Here is a 23,815-nt window from a genome sequence, read left to right as displayed (position 1 = left end):
ACAGAAGTGCATAAGTGGGAAACAAGAAGTCAAGTCAAGCAGCGGGAGTACCCTAGCGCTGGCGTCACGAGATCGCGTCAATCGGCTGCGTGGCAAGTGCAAGCTTGAAGGGTGCCTTGAAGGAAGGCGTAACAACTGTCAGAATCCTTCAAAGGTACATCTTCTGTTTCTCGCCGTGTTGTTCGATAATGATACCTTTATCCCCATTGCATCGCTTAACATGAAGTCGCAGCGACAAGCCGTCCTCCTCCTCGTCCTGCTCCTAACTCTCACCCTAGGAGTCTACGCCAAAGATAAGCCCAAGATCGAGAAGACTCGCTTCGACGACCAGCCGCAGAACCTTTTCTACTTCGAGGACAGCGATGTCGTGCTAGTCACCGACCCTTCCCAGCGGACAGCCTACCGATCCGAAGATGCAGGCGTTACCTGGAACAAGCTGGACGGCGTGGGGGAGGAGCAGGTGTTGGAGGTGTTGAAGCATCCATACGACAACAAGGTCGCGGTGGTGATAGGGACGGACAAGAAGCATTGGACCACACGGGATCAAGGCAAATCGTGGAAGAAATGGAAATGCGACAAGCAGCCGACGCTGATGCGCCCAGCCATCAGCTTCCACGCCACGGACCCGGATCGCATGCTGTTCTTCACGGCGGAGTGCCATGGGCTGACGGATTGCGAGGAGAGTGTGTGGTATACGACGGACGGCTTTAGCTCGGATCCGGAGCTCCTGCGCAAAGGGGCGGTTTCGTGCTTGTGGGCGAAGAGCACCGACCTGTTTACAACTGGCAACGACAAGCTGGATGATAACCGAGTACTGTGCATCGTGGAAGGGTCGTTCAGCCCATTCTCCGCCAACTACAGGTTACTCACTTCGGACAACTTCTTCAAGGACGAGGAGCAGCCGACGATGAACGATGGCAACACTCCGACTGGGTTCATGCGATTAGCGGCCGTCAAAGGGTATATTGTCGCAGCCGCAAAGAGCGAGGGCACGACAGAGCTGGCGATGTACGTGACGACGGACGGCGAGAAATGGCATCGGGCAGAGTTTGGCGAGCACAAGCTCGAGGAGGATGCCTACACTCTGCTTGAGAGCACCAACTACAGCATGCAGGTGGACGTCTTGGTCACGAAACCGGTGGAACCGATGGGTGTCCTGTGGTCAAGCAACTCGAACGGAACTTTTTTTACGAAGAACGTTGAGCACACCAACCGCAGCCCGCGAGGATTTGTGGACTTTGAGAAAGTTCAGAACATTCAGGGAATCGTGGTTGCCAACACTGTCCGGAACTGGGAGGACGTCGAAAGGAGTTTTCTTACGAGCAAGGAGGTAGTCACGAAGATCTCCTTCGATGACGGTCGAACGTGGCAGTCCCCGCAGGTGGACGACGAGGATTTGCACTTGCACTCGGTTACTGACCAGCGAAATGTTGGACGGATCTTCTCAACTCCTGCGCCAGGCATCATCATGGGCATTGGAAACACTGGCAAATACCTACTGCCTCGTGACGAAGGAGACTTGTATGTCTCTGACGATGCCGGGTTGACTTGGTATAAGACACGCAACAAGCCTCATCTGTACGAGATTGCCGACCAGGGAGCTATCATAGTGGCTATCAGGGAGGGCGAGACTGATGAACTCATTTACTCTCTGAACCACGGCAGGGACTGGGAAGAGGTCGACATCGATGATGATATCTGGCCTATCTCGCTCACGACTGTTCCCGATTCGACCTCTCGGAAGTTTATTCTCACCGCTGCAAAGGGCACAGGCAACGACAAGAAGTTCTTCATCTATTCCTTCGACTTCAACAAGCTGGATGTGCCGAAATGCAAGGACAAGGACTTTGAAGACTGGTGGGCTCGTGTAGATAAAGATGGCGAGCCGACGTGCATTATGGGCCACACTCAGAAGTTCCGGAGGCGAAAGCGGGATGCCGAGTGCTTCGTACACGACGACAAGTTCAACGAAGCAAAGCCGAAGACCAGCGACTGCAAATGCACCGATGACGACTTTGAATGCGACTACGAGAACGGTTTCACGCTGCATGATGGCGAATGCAAGTTGACTGGCCAGACGAAGAAGCCCGAGGATCTTTGCGAAGATGGCCAGAAGACGTACAAGGGCTCGTCTGGGTACCGGTTGATCCCCGGAAACACTTGTGTAAGGGAAAATGGCAAATCCAAAGACGAGCCGGTCGAGCGTAAGTGCAAAGAGCTCGAAAGGCCGGCACCGAGCGGCAAGATCACCGCCGAAATCACCAAGTTCAAGGGCGACAAGTTCATGGAGTACTACTACCTCGAGCGAGGAGAGTCCAGCCGCGGAGAGCACGAAGCCGTGATCATGCGCACCGATCGGAGAGAAGCCTACCTCACCCACGACCACGGCAAGAAGTGGGCTCCGATTGTCGAGAAGGACGAAGTCGTGGCCATCTACCCGCATCAATACATTCATGACTACGTCTATATCATCACTCCAAGCAGTACCGTCTACTACTCTAAGGACTTTGGCAAGGACATCCACGCTTTCGAGGCACCGACAAAGCCGAACCAGGAGCGCCTTCAGATCCTGGTCTTCCACCCTACCGAGCCTGATTGGCTCCTCTGGACTGGCGACAGGGAGTCCGGTGGCAGTCAGACGACCGCACATGTCAGTACGCACGGCGGAGACAAATGGGACCCGCTTCTTAGATCGGTGCGAAAGTGCCAGTTTGTCTATCGTGAAGATCGACCAGGCAGCGAGAAGCTCGTTTACTGCGAGCAGTACGATAACGAGGACCCGAATGCGCCGATTCTACTGCAGAGCTCGGATGACTGGTTTGATCACAAGAAGACTTTGAAGCGGGATGTCATCAACTTTGCTACAATGGCAGAGTACATTGTCGTTGCTGTGCGCGACTCTGAGCAGCAGAGCTTGCAGGTCGACACCAGCATTGACGGGCAGGTGTTTGCGGACGCCAAGTTCCCGGCTGATTTCAAGGTCCCGCATCAGCAGGCGTACACTGTACTGGACTCGAGCACACATGCGGTGTTCTTGCACGTTACTGTCAACAACCGCGAAGACCAGGAGTATGGCAGCATTCTCAAGTCGAACTCGAATGGCACGTCATATGTTCATGCTGTCAACTACGTCAACAGGAACAAGCTTGGCTATGTCGACTTTGAGAAGATGCAAGGCTTGGAAGGCGTCGCTGTCATCAATCGCGTGGCGAACGTTGACAAGGTCGAGGGTGGTGCTCAGAAGAAGCTGAAGACGTACATCACACACAATGACGGCGCTGACTGGGGCCTGATACCACGTCCAGAGAAGGGCTTTGATGGCAAAAAATTCGACTGCAATGGTGACATCAAGTCATGCTCGCTACATCTGCACGGCTACACCGAGCGAAGAGATCCGAGAGACACCTTCTCCTCGCCCAGCGCGGTCGGTCTGATGATGGCTACTGGCAACGTGGGCGACAGTCTCGGCTACAAGAAGGACGCTGATACCTTCATCACCAAAGACGGCGGCCTGACCTGGCAAGCTGCAGCTCCCGGCAACTGGATGTGGGAATACGGCGACCAAGGCAGCGTTATCGTCATCGTGAAGGAGGACATGCCCACTGACTCCATCCTCTACTCCCTCGACGAAGGTGACAACTGGACCAGATTCGCCTTCACCGAGAAAGAAATGCTCGTCGAGGACATCACCACCGTCCCCTCCGACACCAGCCTCAACTTCCTCCTCTGGGGCAAGATCGACGGCGACCTGCACACCGTCAACCTCGACTTCAGCGGTCTCGAAGAGCGCAGTCGCAAGTGCTTCCTCGACGAACAGCAACCCTTGAGCAAGAAATCCGACTACGGCCTCTGGAGCCCCCGCCACCCAAGCAGCGACAGCAACTGCCTCTTCGGCCACGAAGCACAATACCACCGCAAGAAACCCGACCGCGAATGCCGCAATGGCGGGCGGCAAGAAGTCCAGCATCTCCACAACATCAAGCAAAACTGCACCTGCACCCGCGCGGATTTCGAGTGCGACTACAACTACATCCGCAAAGCCGACGGGCACTGCGAGCTGTTCAAAGGTCTGTCGCCGCCTGATCCGAAAGATGTGTGCAAGAAGAAGGGCGTGAAGGAGTACTACGACGTCACGGGATATCGCAAGATTCCGATCTCGACGTGTCAGAGGGGGAAGGAGCTCGATAAGCTCGAATCCACTATCAAACCCTGTCCAGGCTACGAGGAGGATTTCCAGAAGAGGCACGGCCCTTCGGGTATTGGCCTTTTCTTCGCCATCGTGCTCCCCATCGCCGCGGCGGCAGGCGTGGGCTACTGGGTCTGGAAGAACTGGGACGGCAAATTCGGCCGTATCCGCCTCGGGGACGGCATGGGTCCGATTTCAGGCCCTTCCGCTTCCGGTGCATTCGATCGTGAAGCACCTTGGATCAAGTACCCCGTCATGGCGCTCTCGGGCGTGGTGGCGGTGCTGGCGGCGCTGCCGATGGTGGTGGGGACGGTGTACAGTGCGATCGCGAGTAGAGTGGGGAGGAGAAGCGGCGGTGGAGGGGCGTACACGAGTCGGAGTAGTTTTGCGAGGGGGAGGCATGATTATGCTGCTGTGCCGGATGATGAGGGGGAGTTGTTGGGGGAGGATAGTGAGGAGGAGATTTAGTTTAAGCTGGGAAAGGAAATGGGGTTGTGTGTTCATAGGGTGTGTAGTATAGGTTTGTTGGTTGTGTATTGATGGCTTTCTCTTGAGCATTGATGTCCTCTACCTTAGTCTTCGGCCATTCGCCATCGAAGGTAAGTAGTATCCAGCATGGGAAAGCGTGAGGCAGACCAACTTGGCCATAGGCAAAGAACAGCGCCCTCGGCTCTCACAACTGCCGTTTTCGGATGCAGTTGCATTCGATGTCTCCTCGCATTTCTTTCGAAAACATGGGATCGACAATTACACCCTCTGTTACTTAGCAAGCCTCTGTGCCAGCAGCTGATTCTACCTCTCGCAGTAGTGGCGAAGGCGGTTGATTGAGAAGGAAGGACCTCGAAGTCGACGAGACGATCAGCAGCACCTCGCACTTCACCACACTCGCCCAATTGGAACACATCCAGAAATGCATCACAACATCCTCCTAACCGGCGCATCCGGCTACCTTGGCGGCTCCTTGCTCGCAGCATGGTCGTCTGCCAATCTCCCACCCCATGGCAAACTACACGCTCTAGTCCGAACAGACAAGCAAGCAGACGACGTGCGTCAGTATGGAGCCGAACCAGTACGGATAGACGTCTCCGACCCTGAGGCGATACGACAATGCGTCGTGGAGCGTCAGATTACCATTGTGCTGTGGTTGATCGATGCCATGCGGTCGGAAGGGCAGGTGGCGTTTATCAAGGCTCTGGGAGAGGTGAAGGGGAGGGTGGGAGGGGATGTGCATTTTGTTCATGTATGGATTTGCTCATCCATTCGGATCACAGGCGGACAAGCACTGATGAATTCTCGACAGACGAGCGGAGCGAAGATCTTTTCAAGCCATGCCGGTGCGCCTACAGATGGTCCATTGCTCGATACCGCGCCGGATCTGTATGATATACAGAAGGCGCAGGTCCCTAAATTGTCCCTGATGGGAACGGTGCGTACATTCTCACAAGTCCCTCCTCTTCGCTACAGTCCAACGGCGCTGACAGTCCACTACACCCAGGCCGTCACAACAAACAACACAGTAATCGAGACAGGGGAAGCCGCTGGGGTGAAGAGCTACATCTTCATCCCCTGCATAGTCTACGGCAAAGGCACCGGCCCCAACAACAAAATCTCCATCCAAACCACCGCCATCGTCCGCGCCGCCCTGTCCCAAAAACGCGTCTACAGCGTCGATGACGGCAAACCCGTACCTCCCCCCTCCCACCCCACTGCACCCATCCAGCTAACTGTATTCCTAACGCAGACCTGGCCCGTCTGCCACATCTCCGACAACACCACCCTCTACCTCGCCCTCCTGCGCCGCATCCTCGCCGGTCCTGCCCCTCCGTCAGGAAAGCAGGGGTATTATTTAGCGGCGTCCGGGAGCGTGGCGTGGAACGACTTGTACGTCGCTCTAGCACGAGCTTTGACGAAGCGAGGCGAGGTTGTGGATGAGAAGGTGGAAAGGGCGGATGAGGGGGCGTTGGAGGGGATGGCGGGGGCGTTGGGGTGTGGGAGGGAGTATGTTGGGTTGCAGGTTGGGGGGCTGTAAGTTTACTTTTTGGGGAGACGGGAGAGTGGTGGTGTGGCAAGTGCTAACGGAGGTGTAGGTGTACTTTTACGGCGAAGCGAGGGGAGGAGATTGGGTGGAAGCCGGGTTATGCCAAAGAGCACATCTTCGAAGCGGCTGATGATGAGGTGAAGATTATTCTCGAGTATGAGAAGGGCGGGTAGATCCGATTGTAAGTCATCGAGGAATGATGTAAATCCAGGATATCTTCAGGGCAACTACATCAATTGGAGAAGACAACGAAAATTGTACCAATTTGTGTGATGAACAGTTTGTATTCCCACAACTTCGTCAACCATCTGGTCTCAGATGACGACGGACACTATATAAATGAGCGACGATAGTTGGCATCAAATCCCTCCCATCCCACCTCTCAAGCAACCTATTCCTTCTTCCCGCCCTTCGCACCCTTCTTAATAACCTCAAGCATCCCCTCGCCCTTCGGCGCGGAGCTCAGGTTCTCATTCCCATCCTTGGTAATGAGAATATCATCCTCAATCCTCACACCACCAACCGGGAAGTACTTCTCCAACACCTCCGCATCGATGAACTTGGCGTGCTTCTCCTTGTTCAAGAACTGGCGCTTGAGAATGAAGCGGTTGAAGTAGAGTCCAGGCTCGACCGTGATAACCATACCGGCCTTGAGAGCGGGCGCGGCGGGGGTGTTGGGGCCGTGGCAGGTGGAGGGGTTGAGGGAGTAGAAGTTGGGCTGCTTGGAGAGGGCTTGGGGATAGATGGCTTCGTTGCCGGAGCAGAAGGCGCGGTAAGCGGCGGGGAGGCGGGCGAAGCGGGGGTCGGTGGGTTGGGCGTTGGCCTTCTTGTTGGCGGCACCCTTCTTCGCACCGAGCTTGCCGGCAGGACCTTTCTTGCCGGGCAGAGGGGTCTTCTCGGACAGGAGAGGCTCCTTCTCGCTAGCAGTGTCGGCTTCAGTGTCGGTTCCGCTGACGTCCTTCTCGTTTGCAGCGTCGAAGAGGACTTCCTTCTTGACGACAGTCCAGTCTCCACCGTTCCTCTTCGCGGCACCTTTCTTTCCCTTGCCGCCCATCTTGTTCTTCAACTCGCCTTTCTTGTTCTTGCCGTCGTTGTCGTCATGACCATCGCCTTTCTTGCCCTTTCCGCCCTTCTTCTTGCCGTCCTTTGGCGGCGCCATGCCATCGTGGACATCAAGCCCCATGTGGTGACCGAGGCCGTGTGGGAAGAATCCGAGAACAGTACCAGCATGGAAGATGTCCATGTGATCACCCTTGAGAACACCCATCTCGAGAAGAGCATCAATCGCCATGTGGATCGCAGTCCAGCTCACCTCAATGAACTTCTTCCCAGGTGCGAGCTGCTTGATGCACTCCTCCTGAATCTTCTCGACAGCCTTGTAAACCGTCTCGGCCTCCTTGCTGGGCCACTTGCCCGGCTCCTTCGTGTTGATGGGGAGTGTGCGGGTCACATCCGAAGCGTACCCATTCCACTCAGCGCCAGCGTCGACGAGGAGGAATTGAGCGTGCTTGCCGAAATGGGCATCGTTGTTGATGTAGTGGAGCTGGCTGGCGTTGGGACCAGAACCGAGGATGGGAGCGTAAGCCTGCTCTTGTGCCTTGTTCATGAGGCAGGTGCGGAGGTATACGGCCATGGCCTCTGGCTCGCTCTTCAAAGCATGCAGGCGATGCATGATCTGCTTGTGTGCCTTCGCGGAGACCTCGTTGGCCTTGCGAATGAGACCGACTTCGTGCTCGTCCTTGACGACGCGGCACTGCCTGATGGCTGGCAGCAGACCCATCTTGCGGGCAGCCCTAAGCTTCATGCGAAGCGGCTTGCCCATCAACTGGCCTGGAAGCTTGAAGAAAGCGAATTGTCCCTTGGCCTCATGGTGGTCGAGGAGCAGCTTGCGAAGGTTGGTCCTCTTGGGACCTGGGCCGCGCACGACCTTGACATCGTCGACATCGTACTTCTCCATGGCATCCTTCGCAGTCATGTTGCGACCATCGTAGAAGATGCGACGGCCTTCGCCAGCCTTTGGGAGCCACAGAGTCAGCTTGTCAGCAGCAGTCTCGTAAGTGACGTGGCAGCCAGGCTCGGAACAGCCAGTGAGGTAGTAGAAGGCGCGGTTCTGGCGGAATGGGATGGGCTGGTCGCTGTCCGGGTAGTACTGGGTCTTTGCTCCAGAGAGAAGGATGAGTCCATTCTCCATCTTCATCTTCTCGGCGACGCGCTGAGCGTGCGCCTTTGCCGGGTACTTGTCCATGTCGGCTTGCTTGCCGCGGATGGTCACGGCGGTTGATTGTTGCATCTTGGGCAACTTTGCGAGGGCGTGTTGGTTGTTTCGTGTGTTGTTGTCAATGTTGTCGATTGTTGTAGTGCACATTGGGGGTTGTAGAGAGAAGAGAAGAAGAGATGAAGAGGAATTGAGGGCTACCTTATAGGCGAGAGGGGAAGGATGAGCTCGGGACAGGTGGCGAAGCTGAGACACTGAAGGATGGGATGACTCGAGCCTATCTCCCTATCTTCTTGTCCAACATTGCCTCTTTCAGAAGCGAGCAGGCCTATAAGGGCCTTGGCGGCTGGGTGTTTGGGTGGCCAGAACGTCATCTGCGCCTACTTTTCATCTATTCTGCTGTTAGCGTGAGACTCTTGCTCCTACAGGCAGCACAATGCCCGCCAATTGGACTCCTGTATTCTTCGCGTTGGCCGAAGATAAGAAGTTTAGGTGCAACACTGGCGCACTACCCTCGCTTTATCCTGGTCGACGCTGATGCCAGCCACAGAATATCACAATCTCGTCGGTGGCGTTTCGTCTGAAGACGCGCGGAGGTCCTCTGTTCCGTTGAGGGCTTTGTCGGGTCCATAGTGAGTGACCCTTCAACCGACTCGAGGGAGCTGAGGATGGAGGAAGTAGCAGTAAGCATGAAGGATCGGGATGTCGGGTCGAAGAGTGTGTGGCGCGAGCTCGCCTGCTGTCTTGCTCGACTCCGCTGTCGGTCTCTTTCCAACCGACCTTCCACTTTCGATCACACCGCAGTACAGGGCGGTGGCACGGAATCTCTCTATCGCATCTCAGCAGGTGTCTGTAGAACAAGGCCAAGTACTCGTTGTCCTTCCGTCTCGTCTCATATTTCTTCTCATCCATCTCATCTAAGACATGGCCACCAACGGCGAAGCACCGGCTTTGAAGCGCCAGCGAGTCCAGAAGGAAGCCGAACATGTCTCCAATGGCGAGGTGAAGGTCAACAACTGGGAGCAGCCAGGACCAGCGGCCTTTGACTTTCGCAGTGTGAGTACAAGCACTACTCCAGCACCATGAGAGATTCATCGCTGAGTGTCGATAGGATGTCACCACAACCCCGACATCCCGCATGCTGTCCGCCATTGCCTCTACAACTCTCTTGGGTATGTCGCGAAACTACACTATATTCTCCGCCGATGCATCTCCTCAAACTTCCATGTATGCTGATCTGTTATATCTCAGACGACGTCTTCCAAATGGACCCAACAACCAACAACCTCGAATCCTTCATCGCCACCCTCACCGGCAAAGAAAATGCCCTCCTCGTCCTCTCCGGCACCATGGGCAACCAAATCGCCATCCGTACCCACCTCCAAGGCCCTCCCCACAGCATCGTCACCGACTACCGCTCCCACATCATGACCGCCGAAGCAGGCGGCGTAGCCTCTTTATGCGGCGCTTTAACCATTCCCGTCGAACCCGCCAATGGCCGCTACCTAACCCTCGAAGACGTCAAGAAGAAATGTATTATTAGTGATAACGTCCACGCCTGCCCGACTAAACTGATCTCCCTAGAAAACACCCTCGCCGGCATCATCCTCCCGCTGAAAGAATGCCAGCGCATCTCCGCCTGGGCGCGCGAGAACTCCATCCTGCTCCACCTCGATGGCGCGCGTCTCTGGGAAGCCGTCGCCGCTGGGGCGGGGAGTCTAGAAGACTACTGCGCCTGCTTCGACTCCATCTCCCTCTGCTTCAGCAAAGGCCTCGGCGCCCCGATCGGGAGCATCATCGTCGGCACTTCCGCTTTCATCACTCGCGCGAGGTGGATCCGGAAATCCATCGGCGGCGGATTGCGACAAGCTGGTGTCGTCACGGCAGCGGCCAGGGTCGCAGTGGAAGATACGTTCCTCGGCGGGCTTTTGTCCGCTTCGCACGATCGGGCGCGAGAGATTTCGAAAATGTGGGAGGAGCTGGGAGGGAAGGTGGTGAATCCGGTGGAGACGAATATGGTGTGGTTGGATCTGGAGCATGCGGGGGTGGGGGTGGAGAGGTTTGTGGAGTTGGGGGAGAAGGCGGGGTTGAGGTTGATGGGGGGACGGTTGGTGGTGCATTATCAGATTGGAGAGGAGGCTGTGAGGAGACTGGAGAGGGTCATGAGAGCGGTGTTGAAGGGGGTGGAGTTGGAAGGGAGTGTGGAGATTGAGCCGCGGGTGCTGAAGAATGGTGGCGAGGTGGTGCGGTGATGGTTCTTGTGGAGTTCAGAGGTCATTGAAGGCTTGTGAGCCAGGTATAGAGCTGCTCTAGACTAGTGATTGTACATACGATATGGCCAGGCTTACCCTGCGCCTCCAGCTTCCCACGCATCTCGAGCAGCTTCCTGGGTGCATCCTCTGTAGGCAAGTCTTCTATCCGAGTACTCTCGACATTCAATTGCGCAAAAGTCTGCAAGACGGCATCCTCTGCTTTGCCCGAAGTGAGGTACATCCCGATCGCTGGGCCGAGAAGGCACCCGATGTCTGTCGTGCTGTCGCCGACGTATATTGGTATGTTGTCGCTGTCGTGCTTCCAATTGGCAAGCAGGCCAGAGAGCACGTCCTGCTTATCTTTCGCCGTGCAGGTGATTTCAGGCTCTCCATTCTTATCCAGCGGTAGAGGGGCGAGCAACTCGTTGCAGTAGACCCGCTTCACTACCTCATCCATCCGACCTGGATGTAACACCCCGGCCTCGAGAAGGGCACCAAGGATGAACCGCCGACTCCAACTCACGCTCACAACACTCCACTCATTACCATCCTGCTCAGCAAGAGCGATCATCTTCTCCAAAATCTCCGCCTCCCGGATCTGCACTTCACCACCCCTCACACTATCCCTCCCCGCCTCCATCATGAACTCATCTCTCACTGCATCATCCCTCTCAAGCTCCGCCACCCTCCCCGGCGTCCGAAGCACCGCCTCTCGAACGCGCAGAAAGCTCTCCTGCTCCACCAGTTTCGATTGCGAGAGATACGCCACTTCATCCTCTACACTCCAGCGCTCCTTTACCGGACATGGATGAGAATCCTTCCATCGTCGGTAATCGTCCATATACCGTTCGCTGTAGAACTGCATCGGCTTTGGTAGTTTGTCTTCAGCGACACCAGGCTGTGCGAGTTCTCGTGCTTTGGCAAGCACCCGGCTGCCGATGATAGAGGTTGTGTCTTCCCTGGTCATAGTGCCGTCGAAGTCGAGGATGAGGTTGATGCGAGGCCTTCTGGTAGCCATTGCGACCGGCCGTTTGGCGAAAGACCTTGGGAGCCTGGAGAATGCTGAACGAGATGTCCTACAGTGCAACATTCGGCTGGCTGTGGTTACCTAAGGCGAGCTGGGTTGCCTATGGCCATTGGTATGATGAGGCTTTCTCAGCAAGCATTGACTTCTCGATAAAGAGGCCTTCCATTCACCGTTGACAAGGACTCCGTGCATCCGACGACGAGATGAGCCTTGGTTCGGTGAGGAGATAGCATCCGTTGCTCACCATACCAAGTCTGGTGCTTCGTCTCGCTCGGAAGAAGACGTCGCCAGACGCCTGAGCGGCTCGTGCCTTGGCGCGTAAGTTCGGAGGATTTATTTGCCTTCACAGCCTTCAATCCTTCATCTTCCTGGGAACATGGCCTTGAACATCATGTTCATCGGCGGCCTTCAAGCTCTGGAGCTTGTATGCTGTTCGAAGCTTTACCAGACCACGACTTCACCAATTTCAACACGTCCAAACTCCCAGATCGGGCCAGCAGTATTCAATATGCAATGCGGCCGCAATATGAGTAAGCTTCTCAGTGGCGCAGGTCTAGCTGATCGCTCGGCCCTTCAGCTGTTTAATCTCAACTCTATTTTTGTTTTGGGCGGAGCAGCCCCAAGGTAAACACACGGCCATGATCACCAAATGGTGCATTGTGCTGCGGCGCTTAGGCAAGGTCAAGTATATTCTTTTCGTTCACCTGGTCGTTGTCCCTCTCCTTACACACTCGGCATGATGGGGATTGTTGTTGTTGGCGCCTTCTGGTTGTAAGCTGAGTGGGAGAGAGCAAGAGCTATACAGAGCGGCATTGGAAGAGCAAGGAACGATCTTTTGTTGGAAGAATATACTCGACCACATTCAACGAAGGCTACTGGACCCTCCAGTATCAGACATCAATCATGGATACCGGAATCCATCCTTACCCAAGCATGGATCCTCCTTTCGATCACTTCGAGCTGGTAGCGCGGCAGAATGGCAACCAAGGACAAATGCAAGATGCCACCAACGCACTCGCAGAGTTTGGGGGCTTCCAGAACTTCTCCTCGAGAAAATACGATGCCTACGTCTTCACGCTCGATTGGAAGACGACTGGGTGCTATCAAAGAGGTGTCCTGCCCGTGCCATTGGCGAAGAACGACACTTGTTTGCCTGGCTGGCATTGTAGGTGATACACAGTCTGGGGCACACCTCGAGACATGCTGATTGGAGACCACAGGCCCGAACTCTGACTTCTACAACCCTCCTCAATTCTGCGCCCCGACGCCCGAGTGTGCTGTCTTTCGAGCCGGCAAAATGACGTGCGAACCGCAAGGGGTGTACGAGCCGAAGATCTGCGCGAACGGCTTCTACTGTCCTGGAGCACCCAATGGACACCTCCAGCTCCCTTGCCCCGAAGGCACGTTCTGCCCGACAGGAGCGAAAGAGCCATTCAACTGCACCGGGGGAGCGATATGCCCAGAGAAGAGTCAGCGACAACTCGTTATAGCACCGCTGTTCGTCATGATTATCATCGACGTAGTGTTGCTGGTGATTGTTGGAATCGGGTTCGGTGTCACCAAGTGGAGAAGAAGTCGGCCGAAGAAATACACAACTCTGGACGCTGGTGACGGGAACTCGGATAATATCGAACTCCTGCTTGCCGCACGAGCACCACCCAGGTCTTCTCGAGTATCGGTGTCTGCGCCAGCACCACCGCCTCACTCGCCGTATGCGCAATACTCACCTCCGCAGAGCGATTACATGCAACCATACGCACCGCCCTACAGCCAACCTCAGACACCACAGCCGTATCCTGAGTCGTACCCGCCTTCCTACAATCAACCCTACAACCCGTCTGTGTCTCCGAGACCTCCTACCTTGACCCACGCACGTCGGGCGTCCGGACGTGTGGACAACATGGATGGCTATGTGGACGACGACCTCTCCGACTACGGCGACTACGAGCCGGAAGACGACTTTCACAACTCGCCCGACTTCCAGCGCTTCATTCGCTCGATGAGCAAGACAATTGAGACTTCTTCGATTGGTCTCTCCTTCGACTTCGAGAATTTGACATATGCAACGAAGAACGGCAAAGGCAAGAAGATTCTGTCCGGCGTAACTGGAACGATGCCTCGCGGTAGCTGTTGGGGTATCATGGGCGGATCTGGCGCAGGCAAGAGTACATTTGTGAACGTGCTGATGGGCAAGCTGCAAGCGACCGCTGGCACGATGAAGATCAATGGCTGGCAGAAGGACATGTCGAAGTACAAGAAGTTGATTGGATACGTGCCGCAAGACGATATCATTTTCCCGGAGCTGACGGTGCGGGAGAATATTCTACACTCAGCGCGGGTCAGATTGCCGGCGAGCTGGAGGGACAAGGCGATCCAGGATCATGTGGACAGCTTAATTGCGTGTCTGCAGCTCACCCACGTCCAGCATTCCCGGGTTGGGGATGCCAGGAAGCCTGTTATCAGTGGAGGGCAACGAAAGCGTGTGAACATTGGTATCGAGCTCGCGGCAGCCCCCATGGCCATCTTCCTGGACGAGCCGACGAGTGGTCTCGATGCAACATCCGCAGCAACCATCATGCGACTTATCAAGGGCATCTCGAAGCTCGGAGTCACCACAATCGCCATTATCCACCAACCTCGCGAGCAGATCTTCGCCGGTTTCGACCAGCTCCTCCTCCTCGCCGAAGGCCAAAGCGTCTACTCCGGTCCCACCGAAGACGTATCCTCCTACTTCGAGAACCTAGGCTTCGCCTTCCCCCAACGCGCCAACCCCGCCGACACCCTGATCGACATCATCACCGGCGACGGCGCCCAGTACACTATGTCCGGCAAACGCGACACCGACGTCAGGACCCTCATCAACACCTGGCAGACCTCCGGCCAATACAACCGCAGCGGCAAGCACCTCTCCGTCTCCTCCTTCAACGACGCCGCTACTAAGCGCAGCCGTCGCGCTTCCAACCAGTCTCTCAACTCCACCGCCGAGCAGGAGGAATCTCTCGTCCGGACTATGAAGGCCCGAGGCGCCACGTGGCCGGCACAAGTGTTCTACTGCTGGAAACGCGCCATGACGCAGCAAGTCCGCAACGCCACCTCATTCTTCTTTGAGATCGGCGTCGGAGCGCTCGCGGGTGTTATTATCGGGTTATCGGCCTTCGCGTCCGCTGGGCACTTATTCCAGGGCATCTACCACCCGCCGTTCACCTCCCTCAGCTCCGCAGTCGACTACTCCAGCACGCCGCAACTCGGTCTCCTCGGCGGTCTGGCCATCGGTCTCGCGGCTTCCGCGCCAGGGTTTTGGGTCTTCGGCGAGGAGAAACAGATGTACTACCGCGAAACTGCCTCGGGGCATTCGAGGAGCGCTTACTACGTTGGCAAACTCATCGCCACTCTGCTGCGGATCGCGCTGAGTGCGTTCCACTTCACCGTCTTCCTCGGCGTCCTCGCTACACCTTTAATCGCGTTCCAATGGATGTACGTGGTCAATTTGCTCTACTTCTGGTGCGTGTACGGTCTGGCTTCCATCGTGAGCATGATTGTGAAGCGAGAAGATGGGCCTTTGATCGCTGTGCTCGGCTCGTTGGTGATTGGCGTGTTAGGCGGTGTAGCGCCTCCACTGAGCACGGTGAAGAGCTGGGGTTTGGAGTGGCTTTGGCGAGCTAGTCCTGGTGTGTGGTTGACGGAAGCGTATTTCACGGAGAATCTGACGCCCTTGGGGTATTTGTATGAGTTGGACCTTGCGGCCTCAGCGACGGGGTTTACGCTGGGGCAGTATGGGTTGGATGTTGGGTGAGTCTCAGTCACGCCTCATGGGCAGATGGATTGGTGCTGACTTCATTTGACAGGATCTTGTTTCTGATCGGCTTCGTCTACCGCATCGTGGCGTACCTGTTACTGGTGTTCTTGCATCGCGACAAGCAACGGTGAGAGGACTCGCACGGCATTTTTGAGCATTGAGATACCCAATATATATTATTATCGCATCAAACCACGACTCCAATCTACCACCCAAACTCTCTCGGCATGAACAATTTGTTGACAGCCTTTCACAGTATGCCACTGCGAGGCGCTCGCATGCGCAGGCGACAGCGGACCACGATGGTCGACTTCGACCTCCTGCTCACGACGACGCCGATGCATGAGTGCAAGGAGTGCTGAGGCGGTACCTTGCACGTCTCGGCTGATGCACTGTGAGGTGGGATTTCGGTACATATGGCTTGATTACGAAGGCGCAAAGGAACCCTAAGTTGTGCATACTCCTACGGCGCTGCAGAGGAGGGTCTCATTGATCAGACGAGGTCCGTCTCCGCTCCTGCCGACTTAAATGCTCAGGGTAGGTTTTCATGAAGTTGTTCCATTATCAATCCAATCCAACCCGAAGACCTTCGCTTTCGTTTGGGTTGGAGCCAACAAGTTGGACCTGCAGCGGCCTTCCCGAAGTAACTGCATCCTTCACAACACGTTACGACCGCCTTGCTGCCTGGAAAGAAGAATTCCCCGAAATGCCTTTACGGCGCCATGAAAGCACAATGTCCGATATCTCAGTGTCCTACAGCTGGCTTCTCCCCACCTTTGCTTAACAATCCACCTCTGCTGCCCCGCATACGTCAACAATGCAGGGAAAGGATAGATAGAAACGAATGGTTAAGTATAAAGCTTGCGGCAGAAGCTTGTTGTCATTGATCCTCTCTACTATCTTCTACTGTCTTTGATCTTCCGTCTCCAATCTCTCTTCAAACGAGCAACTCCAACATGTCTCACATCACACCAGTCTTCGGCGGCGGCGGCTTCAATGAGGGCCGCGCCTTCGGCGACGTCTCAGTCATGCAAGACCTCTTCAAACTGCTCAAAGACAACGGCTGCGACCACATCGATACCGCCGCCCTCTACGGCCAGAGCGAAGAGCTCATGGGCAAGGCGAAAGCTGGCGATCAATTCATCGTCGACACCAAGACGAAGGGAGGTTTCGGTGGCAGTGCCTCCAAGGACACAATTCTCAAAGAGGCAGAGAATAGCAAGAAGATGCTCGGACATAACGTGGATATCTTCTACATTCATGCGCCGGATCCGAACACGGATTTGGAAGAGACGCTGGAGGGGATCAATGAGGTGTATAAGAGTGGGTTCTTCAAGCGGTTTGGGCTGAGCAATTACAAGGCGGAGGATGTGGAGAGGGTGTACAATATTTGCAAGGAGAAGGGGTATCCGCTGCCAAGTGTATACCAAGGTAAGACAAATGGTTGCGAGAGAGTATAAGGAAGCATACTTACCAGCAGAACAGGCAACTACAACCCCGTCGCTCGCAAGCAAGAGACTCTCCTCTTCCCTACCCTGCGAAAGCTCAACATCGCCTTCTATGCCTACTCCCCCATCGCCGGCGGGTTCCTCACCAAGAAGAAGCAAGACATCCTCGACGGCATAGGTCGCTTCAGCCCGGACCAGATGGGCGGCCTGTACGCTAAACTCTACAATCGTCCCGCCTACCTCGAAGCGCTCGGTCAATGGGAGAAGGTCGCGAACGAGGAGGGTGTGTCGCCGGCCGAGCTGGCGTATCGATGGGTGACGTACAACAGCCCGTTGAAGAAGGAGAACGGGGATGCGATTATTTTTGGCGCGAGCAGTACGGACCAGGTGAAGAAGACGCTGGGGTATATTCAGAGTGGGCCGTTAAGCGAGAAGGCGTTGAAGGGGGTGGACGGGGTGTGGAAGACGATTGAGCATGAGGCGCCGTTGGATAATTATCATTTGTAGGTGTGGTATGGTAGATGAGTGTATGCGTTTATCAACGACGTTTTCGCCTCTGGTAGACCTCTGAAGCTTTCACCGCGGTACCTCCTAGTTCTAGTGTCCGGTGCATGTATCCAAAGAAGAGCCGTAGAACATTCGCGCCAAGGCAGAAGTGAAAAGCGCTCGCCTCGGTCGCAAGAACCTCACCTCCTGACAAGACGAGATGGAACCTCGTATCTTCTTGTCCCAGCGCCAGCACCTCATCAAACACGACCACCGAGGCCCTCAGTAGGAAGCTGACCGAGCGACCCCTTCGTACCGCGAGGACGGCGTGTGGCCGCCGGAGCAACCGCCCAAAACGCGGATGACCCACCCCCCAGGACGCGAGTGGCCAGACGCAAATTCCACCACTGTCTCACGCTCCGATCTCACACCCACTGCCCTGGTGACAGCCGTTTCAAACACGATCGGATTGGCGAAGGGTCGCAGAACATCCGACAGTCGAAATCTCCTATGCGCTCGTGAAGGACTGCTGTTCCTCTACGCTGGACAGGATGCTGCGACCTTCTCCGTGTCGCAGGTGTCTGGCACATCCAGCCACTTTTGTCGCAAGCCTCCATCGTCTTAGAGAAGACTTGCCACCAGATGACCAATATTCAACACACTGTCGACAAGAAGACTCGTGATCGGTGCGACACAAGAATAGCAGCGACTGACGTGTTGAACGGGCTCTAGAAAATGCCAGTGCTAACCCAACGTTCGCAAGGCAACGGACCACCTGTGGCGGAAAGGCGACTTGATTCGCTGCTGGACCTCGTACCTGCAGATTTTGGGAACACTGGTCAAAGCTTATCTATTTGTCTGGCGAGGCCTTGGGGCTGTGCTCACCTCAGAATGCAAACGACGACGACACGGGGCTTGCGTGTCTGTGTCTCGTATATCAGGTGAGAAGGCGCCTCCCTGGCAACAGCTGGCATTCTCCTTGCAAACAATCCTTTTCACCTTCTTTCACGTATCCACCACAATACTTTTGTTTGTGGCCAGCATTCGCTAGACTACCTGCCACATCATCAGCCTCTTCATATCGATCTCTTCGACGATACAAAAGGACACGAATCACGCAGCGTTCGACAAAACCTCTTAGCACCCAAAACACCACAGAAATCAACCATGCGCTTCACCAGATCAGCTGCTGTGCTGGCAGCATCGCTTGCAATCGCAGAGGCCCAAACTTTCACTGACTGCAATCCTACCGTATGTTCTTTTTCAAGCATCAGAATCGTGGAAGACGCTTGCTGACTGGGATTCCTTCCGCGCAACAGGAGAAGAAGTGCCCCGCAGACACCGGCCTCCCCAGCGACGCTTTCATATCAGACTTCACAGACGGCAAAGGCGCATCCACATCATGGAGCGCGGCGGCCTACAGCACGATCAACTACGGCAGCCAGGGTGCAGAGTTCGCCATCAGTCAGCCTAAGCAAGCGCCAACGATCGAGACGGACTTCTACATGTTCTTCGGCCGCGTCGATGTGAGGATGCGGGCAGCGGCGGGCACGGGCATTGTCAGCTCCATTGTTCTCGAGTCGGATGTGAGTTGGATGGATAGGTCGAGAAGCATGTGAGCTATTTGCTAATTCCTGACCCTTTAGGATCTGGATGAGATTGATTGGGAGTTTGTGGGTGGCGACACGGCACAAGTCCAGTCAAACTTCTTCGGCAAGGGCAATACAACGGCGTACGACCGCGTGGAGTACATTCCGGTTTCAAATCCTCAAGAGGAATTCCACACCTACTCCATTGACTGGAACTCCGATCGCTTGAACTGGATCATCGACAACAAGATTGTGCGGACCCTCACTTACGACGACCCTTTGACCGTCGGCGGCAAGAACTACCCACAAACCCCAATGAGGGTCAAGCTCGGCAACTGGTGTGGTGGTTGCAAGGGCATGGCTAAGGGGACTGTGGAATGGTCTGGCGGACCAACGACCTTCGAAAACGCTCCATACACGATGTACGTCGAGAGCGTCAGGATCCAGAACGCCAACCCAGCCGACTCGTACGAATACGGAGACATGTCCGGCAGCTGGGAGAGCATCGACATCATCAAAGGCGGCAAGCAGAGCCAACCTAGTGGGGAGGTCACACCGTCCAAGGCGTCGGTGACCCAGACGTCCGCACCAACCAAGGCCCACACTGTCAGCAAGGTCGACAAGACTGAGGCTGCTGTCACTTTGACTGGCAAGTATACTATGAACGGCACCATGACTGGTAGCCACCAGGCCGGCGGCGTTAAGACTTCCGTCGTCCAGGCTACTACACAAGTCCCAGGCGCTCAGCCAACAGACGGCAACTCTCCCGGCGGTATTTCACCAGGCTCGGGCTCAGGCCCTTCTCCCAGCAGCTCTGCTCCCCCTAGCACTGGCGCGGCTGCTGCACAGGGTGTGATGGGTTCTTCGCTCGGGCTGGGCCTTCTCTTCAGCTTTCTGTTGTTGTAGATTGCGCTTTGTCTGAGTTCGGCGTTAGAGACTGGGCTGGGCATGGTGTAACAAGCAAGCATTTGGAGGACTGCAAATCGGTGTTGAAAGGATTGAGTTTGGCTACGGGCGATACCCACGTGTTACGCGATTGGATAGATGGAATCATGGAGGAACAGCATGGACACGATTTTGGTAGCGATACCACAAGGAAGGCATTGTAACTACGTAGCTCTAGTAGCAAAGAATGAACATTCACCACAGTATTGATTGGAGCACCTTGAGACGGTTGAGTTGTTGGTAGTCTAACATCCACTTTCACATGCACAAACAGCTGGACCCTGCATGGCACGCCTTTGTAAGAGGCTTTGGCGGCTGGCATGTGCTAACTCAGCTCGATGACTGGCTCTTCCATGTTACATACACGCCCTCCCGGTGTCCTCGCAGATCTTCTTTGTCTTCTGGAGTACCGTCAATACCAAATCCGCGTCCGCTTGACCGTGGGACAAACACAGCTGGCAGCATTCAACCATGCAGCGTAGCACCACCTTCTCGCAGCACCAGCCCGCCAACGCAGCAGACACCGACGACGAGAGCGATGGCTACGCAATATCCTCCAGTGAAGCCGGCGACAGCGACGAGGAAGCACAGAACAGCATGCACGAATCCGCGAGCCTAATGCGACGAGCATCCAAAGACCTCGAAGCAGTCACCATGCGAGAAGCCCAGCAGACCGCACAAGCCTCTGACGACTTCGAATACGCCGAGCCCGAGGGCATGCTTCCACGAGATAGGCAGAAGAAGACACCGCACTACAACGAGCGCTTGGAGAAGCAGATGTCGCATGTGGAGGCTAGGCAGTTCTACCAGAACCAGCAGCGGCAGAATACCCTCGAGGAGGCGCAGATGCCTGGCTTCTACGGGACAGGGTCGACGAGTCCGATCGCTGGACGTAGCCCGGTCATGAAGGCGCGGACGTTCTCGGGGTATGTGGGTGGTGATGGGGTAGGGCTCAATCGAACAGCGAGTATACGGTCAGGACGGAGCAATCAGGATAGTGGATACCGCAGTGCGGCGCCGCTGGGTTTGAGTGATCCGAATAAGCCGCCTGGGAGCGCGACGGTGCAGGCGCCAGACCTGGGGAGGTTTGCTGGCATCAATGCTAGGACTGCGCCGAGCGAGGACCCGTACTTGAAGGCGGATAAGGACGCGAGGTCGCATTCGCTGCACCCGAACTTACCGCACGAGTCGAAGCCGTTGCTGGAGAAGGAGGGGATCCATGGTGCTGGAGCGGGTGTGGGCATTGAGGGTGGGAAGGACTCCAGTGTGACTTCGGAGCTCAACGCTATCTATACCAACATCCAGAAGATCTTGGACTTCCGGCATAAGTATATTAGGCTGTCGTTGCAGTCTTTTGGAGACGACCCGAAGGATGATCCGGACTGGAAGATCTACCCTCCCATGCCTGAGCCGGTGTGGCACGAGAACAAGGAGAGAGCGAACGGGGTCAACGAGGAGGAGAAGGACGAGGCGCCGCCTCAGAAGCAGCGCAAGATGGGCCATCATATTGGTGAAGACTTCAACATCGACGACTGCATACCCGTGCCAGAGGCGTCCGAGATGGTGTTTCGACTGGACGACAGCGGGATCTATCAAGTGTACGAGAACGCAAAGTCTGCTGATCTTGGTGAACCAATCGTGCACATCCCAGACATTCGAGAATACTACATGGACCTCGATGCTCTGTTAACGATATCGTCAGATGGACCATCAAAGTCTTTTGCGTACCGTCGGCTGCAATATCTGGAAGGGAAGTTCAACTTGTACGTCCTACTCAACGAATACCAGGAGATTGCAGATACGAAGGCAGTGCCGCATCGCGATTTCTACAATGTCAGGAAGGTCGATACGCATGTTCACCACTCCGCTTGCATGAACCAGAAGCATCTGCTTCGCTTTATCAAGAGCAAGATGAAGAAATCGCCGGATGAGGTTGTGCTGTTCCGTGATGGAAAGCATTTGACGCTGAAAGAAGTGTTTGAGAGCATTAACTTGACGGCTTACGATCTGAGCATCGACACGCTGGATATGCATGCTCATACTGACTCTTTCCATCGCTTCGACAAGTTCAATCTGAAGTACAACCCCGTTGGAGAGAGCAGACTGCGGACCATCTTCCTCAAAACGGACAACTACATTCAGGGTCGCTACCTGGCTGAGATAACGAAGGAGGTGATGTCTGATCTCGAAAGCAGCAAGTACCAGATGGTGGAGTGGCGGATCAGTATCTACGGTCGATCGCTAGACGAGTGGGACAAGCTCGCCGCCTGGGTGGTCGACAACAAGCTTTACTCGCCCAACGTCCGCTGGCTCATCCAAATACCACGCTTGTACGACGTCTATAAGGCGAACAACACCATGGAGAGCTTCGAGCAGGTCATCATCAACGTCTTCCGCCCGCTTTTCGAAGCCACCGCAGACCCATCCTCGCATCCAAAATTGCACATCTTCCTGCAGCGTGTCATCGGCTTCGACTCGGTTGATGATGAGAGCAAGGTGGAGCGCCGCATCTACCGCAAATTTCCTCTACCGAACGTCTGGAACACGAAACAGAACCCGCCTTACAGCTACTGGATCTACTACTTGTTCGCCAACATTGCCTCGCTGAACGTTTGGCGGAAGCAGCGCGGCTTCAATACGTTCCTCCTCCGGCCTCACTGCGGTGAAGCGGGTGACACCGATCACCTTGGTGCAGCCGTGCTGTGCTGTCACAGCATCTCCCACGGCCTGATGCTGCGGAAGGTGCCATTGCTGCAATACATCTTCTACCTCGAGCAGATCGGCGTGGCGATGAGTCCACTAAGCAACAACGCACTTTTTCTAGCTTACGAGCGGAATCCATTCTTGCAGTACTTCCGGCGCGGTCTCAACGTCAGCTTGTCGACCGACGACCCGCTACAGTTTGCTTTCACGAAGGAGCCGCTGATGGAAGAGTACGCCGTCGCAGCGCAGATCTACAAACTCACCGCGATCGACATGTGCGAGCTAGCGAAGCACAGCGTCGTCCAATCCGGCTTCGAGCACTCGGTGAAGCAGCGCTGGCTGGGTCAGAACTGGCATCTGCCTGGTGTGGCTGGGAACGACATGGCCAAGGTCAATGTGCCGAATATTCGTGAAGCATTCCGGCATGAGACATGGCTACAGGAGGTCGCAATGATCGATCGTTACACCAACGCTCCAGGCAGCTCGCGATTGAGTGCTGTCAGTCTGCCGATCACGAACGACAGCAACGGCAGTGCAGTCCCGCCATCGCCTACGGCGTCTATGCATGCGCATCCGAGTGCTTCGCACATGGGCGGAGAGGCCGCAACGCCGCGCTCGTACATGTACCGGCCGAATGCCAAAGCTTCCCGGCAGCCTTTGCAGACTGATCTTGGGCAGGCTCAGCAGGACGGCGCTCATCCTAGTCAGCTGGGCCGTGTTGGCAGCACCACCATGTCATCGCCTACTGGCATGGACCGCCAATCTCAGTTCCCTCAAGTAATGCCACAGCCCACGGATGCTGCGGCCAGCGTCAACGCGCAAGGAGCGAACACTGCCAACTTGCCATTCGGCAGTATGAGCCTGCATCACAGCGAGCCGAGGATGTTTCCTGGGGTGGTGTCGAGACGTAGGCAGTCTTCGGTGTCCAAAACAGCGAATCATCCGGCGGGCGTGGATGGTGCGGGTCAGCAGGGGGAAGATCTCAAGAGTAGCACCGGTAGTCTGGTGATGGGCGGTGGGCTGGAGAGGAGGGAGACGATTGAGGAGGCTGCTGAGAGTGAAGGCGATTGATGAACATTTACTTCTTAGATACAGCGATAGTTCTTTCTATCGAATGTCTGTCTGGATGA

General features: G+C 55.6%; 9 protein-coding genes across 9 annotated transcripts; 7 read left to right on the top strand and 2 right to left on the bottom strand.

The window, feature by feature from the left end:
• Positions 1-220: 220 nt before the first annotated feature.
• VPS10 (vacuolar protein sorting/targeting protein PEP1) lies at positions 221-4,654 on the top strand (the record flags this gene model as incomplete). The annotated part of the gene is made up of 1 exon (XM_064798827.1): positions 221-4,654. The coding sequence occupies one exon, from the start codon at positions 221-223 to the stop codon at positions 4,652-4,654; it is 4,434 nt and encodes a 1,477-aa protein (XP_064663154.1).
• Positions 4,655-5,096: 442 nt separating this feature from the next.
• On the top strand, positions 5,097-6,397 carry LTR77_001564 (uncharacterized protein; the record flags this gene model as incomplete). The annotated part of the gene is made up of 2 exons (XM_064798826.1): positions 5,097-6,211; positions 6,274-6,397. 2 exons carry the CDS (start codon positions 5,097-5,099, stop codon positions 6,395-6,397), a joined length of 1,239 nt encoding a protein of 412 aa, XP_064663153.1.
• Positions 6,398-6,615: 218 nt separating this feature from the next.
• On the bottom strand, positions 6,616-8,514 carry LTR77_001563 (uncharacterized protein; the record flags this gene model as incomplete). Its single annotated transcript, XM_064798825.1, has 1 exon — positions 6,616-8,514. The coding sequence occupies one exon, from the start codon at positions 8,512-8,514 to the stop codon at positions 6,616-6,618; it is 1,899 nt and encodes a 632-aa protein (XP_064663152.1).
• An 849-nt stretch (positions 8,515-9,363) lies between these two features.
• LTR77_001562 (uncharacterized protein) lies at positions 9,364-10,691 on the top strand (the record flags this gene model as incomplete). Its single annotated transcript, XM_064798824.1, has 3 exons — positions 9,364-9,495; positions 9,551-9,611; positions 9,691-10,691. The coding sequence occupies 3 exons, from the start codon at positions 9,364-9,366 to the stop codon at positions 10,689-10,691; spliced, it is 1,194 nt and encodes a 397-aa protein (XP_064663151.1).
• A 22-nt stretch (positions 10,692-10,713) lies between these two features.
• Positions 10,714-11,709, bottom strand: LTR77_001561 (uncharacterized protein; the record flags this gene model as incomplete). The annotated part of the gene is made up of 1 exon (XM_064798823.1): positions 10,714-11,709. The coding sequence occupies one exon, from the start codon at positions 11,707-11,709 to the stop codon at positions 10,714-10,716; it is 996 nt and encodes a 331-aa protein (XP_064663150.1).
• Positions 11,710-12,621: 912 nt separating this feature from the next.
• On the top strand, positions 12,622-15,645 carry LTR77_001560 (uncharacterized protein; the record flags this gene model as incomplete). The annotated part of the gene is made up of 3 exons (XM_064798822.1): positions 12,622-12,883; positions 12,939-15,507; positions 15,564-15,645. The coding sequence occupies 3 exons, from the start codon at positions 12,622-12,624 to the stop codon at positions 15,643-15,645; spliced, it is 2,913 nt and encodes a 970-aa protein (XP_064663149.1).
• Positions 15,646-16,470: 825 nt separating this feature from the next.
• Positions 16,471-17,469, top strand: LTR77_001559 (uncharacterized protein; the record flags this gene model as incomplete). Its single annotated transcript, XM_064798821.1, has 2 exons — positions 16,471-16,945; positions 17,000-17,469. The coding sequence occupies 2 exons, from the start codon at positions 16,471-16,473 to the stop codon at positions 17,467-17,469; spliced, it is 945 nt and encodes a 314-aa protein (XP_064663148.1).
• Positions 17,470-18,615: 1,146 nt separating this feature from the next.
• Positions 18,616-19,943, top strand: LTR77_001558 (uncharacterized protein; the record flags this gene model as incomplete). The annotated part of the gene is made up of 3 exons (XM_064798820.1): positions 18,616-18,699; positions 18,768-19,034; positions 19,095-19,943. The coding sequence occupies 3 exons, from the start codon at positions 18,616-18,618 to the stop codon at positions 19,941-19,943; spliced, it is 1,200 nt and encodes a 399-aa protein (XP_064663147.1).
• A 510-nt stretch (positions 19,944-20,453) lies between these two features.
• AMD1 (AMP deaminase) lies at positions 20,454-23,756 on the top strand (the record flags this gene model as incomplete). The annotated part of the gene is made up of 1 exon (XM_064798819.1): positions 20,454-23,756. One exon carries the CDS (start codon positions 20,454-20,456, stop codon positions 23,754-23,756), a length of 3,303 nt encoding a protein of 1,100 aa, XP_064663146.1.
• Positions 23,757-23,815: the final 59 nt, after the last annotated feature.

Source organism: Saxophila tyrrhenica (assembly GCF_035928015.1).
Source record: "Saxophila tyrrhenica strain CCFEE 5935 chromosome Unknown scaffold_2, whole genome shotgun sequence".
Classification (NCBI taxonomy): domain Eukaryota; kingdom Fungi; phylum Ascomycota; class Dothideomycetes; order Mycosphaerellales; family Extremaceae; genus Saxophila; species Saxophila tyrrhenica.
Note: the sequence above shows the minus strand (reverse complement) of the source record. Positions and strands in the feature narration are given on the sequence as shown.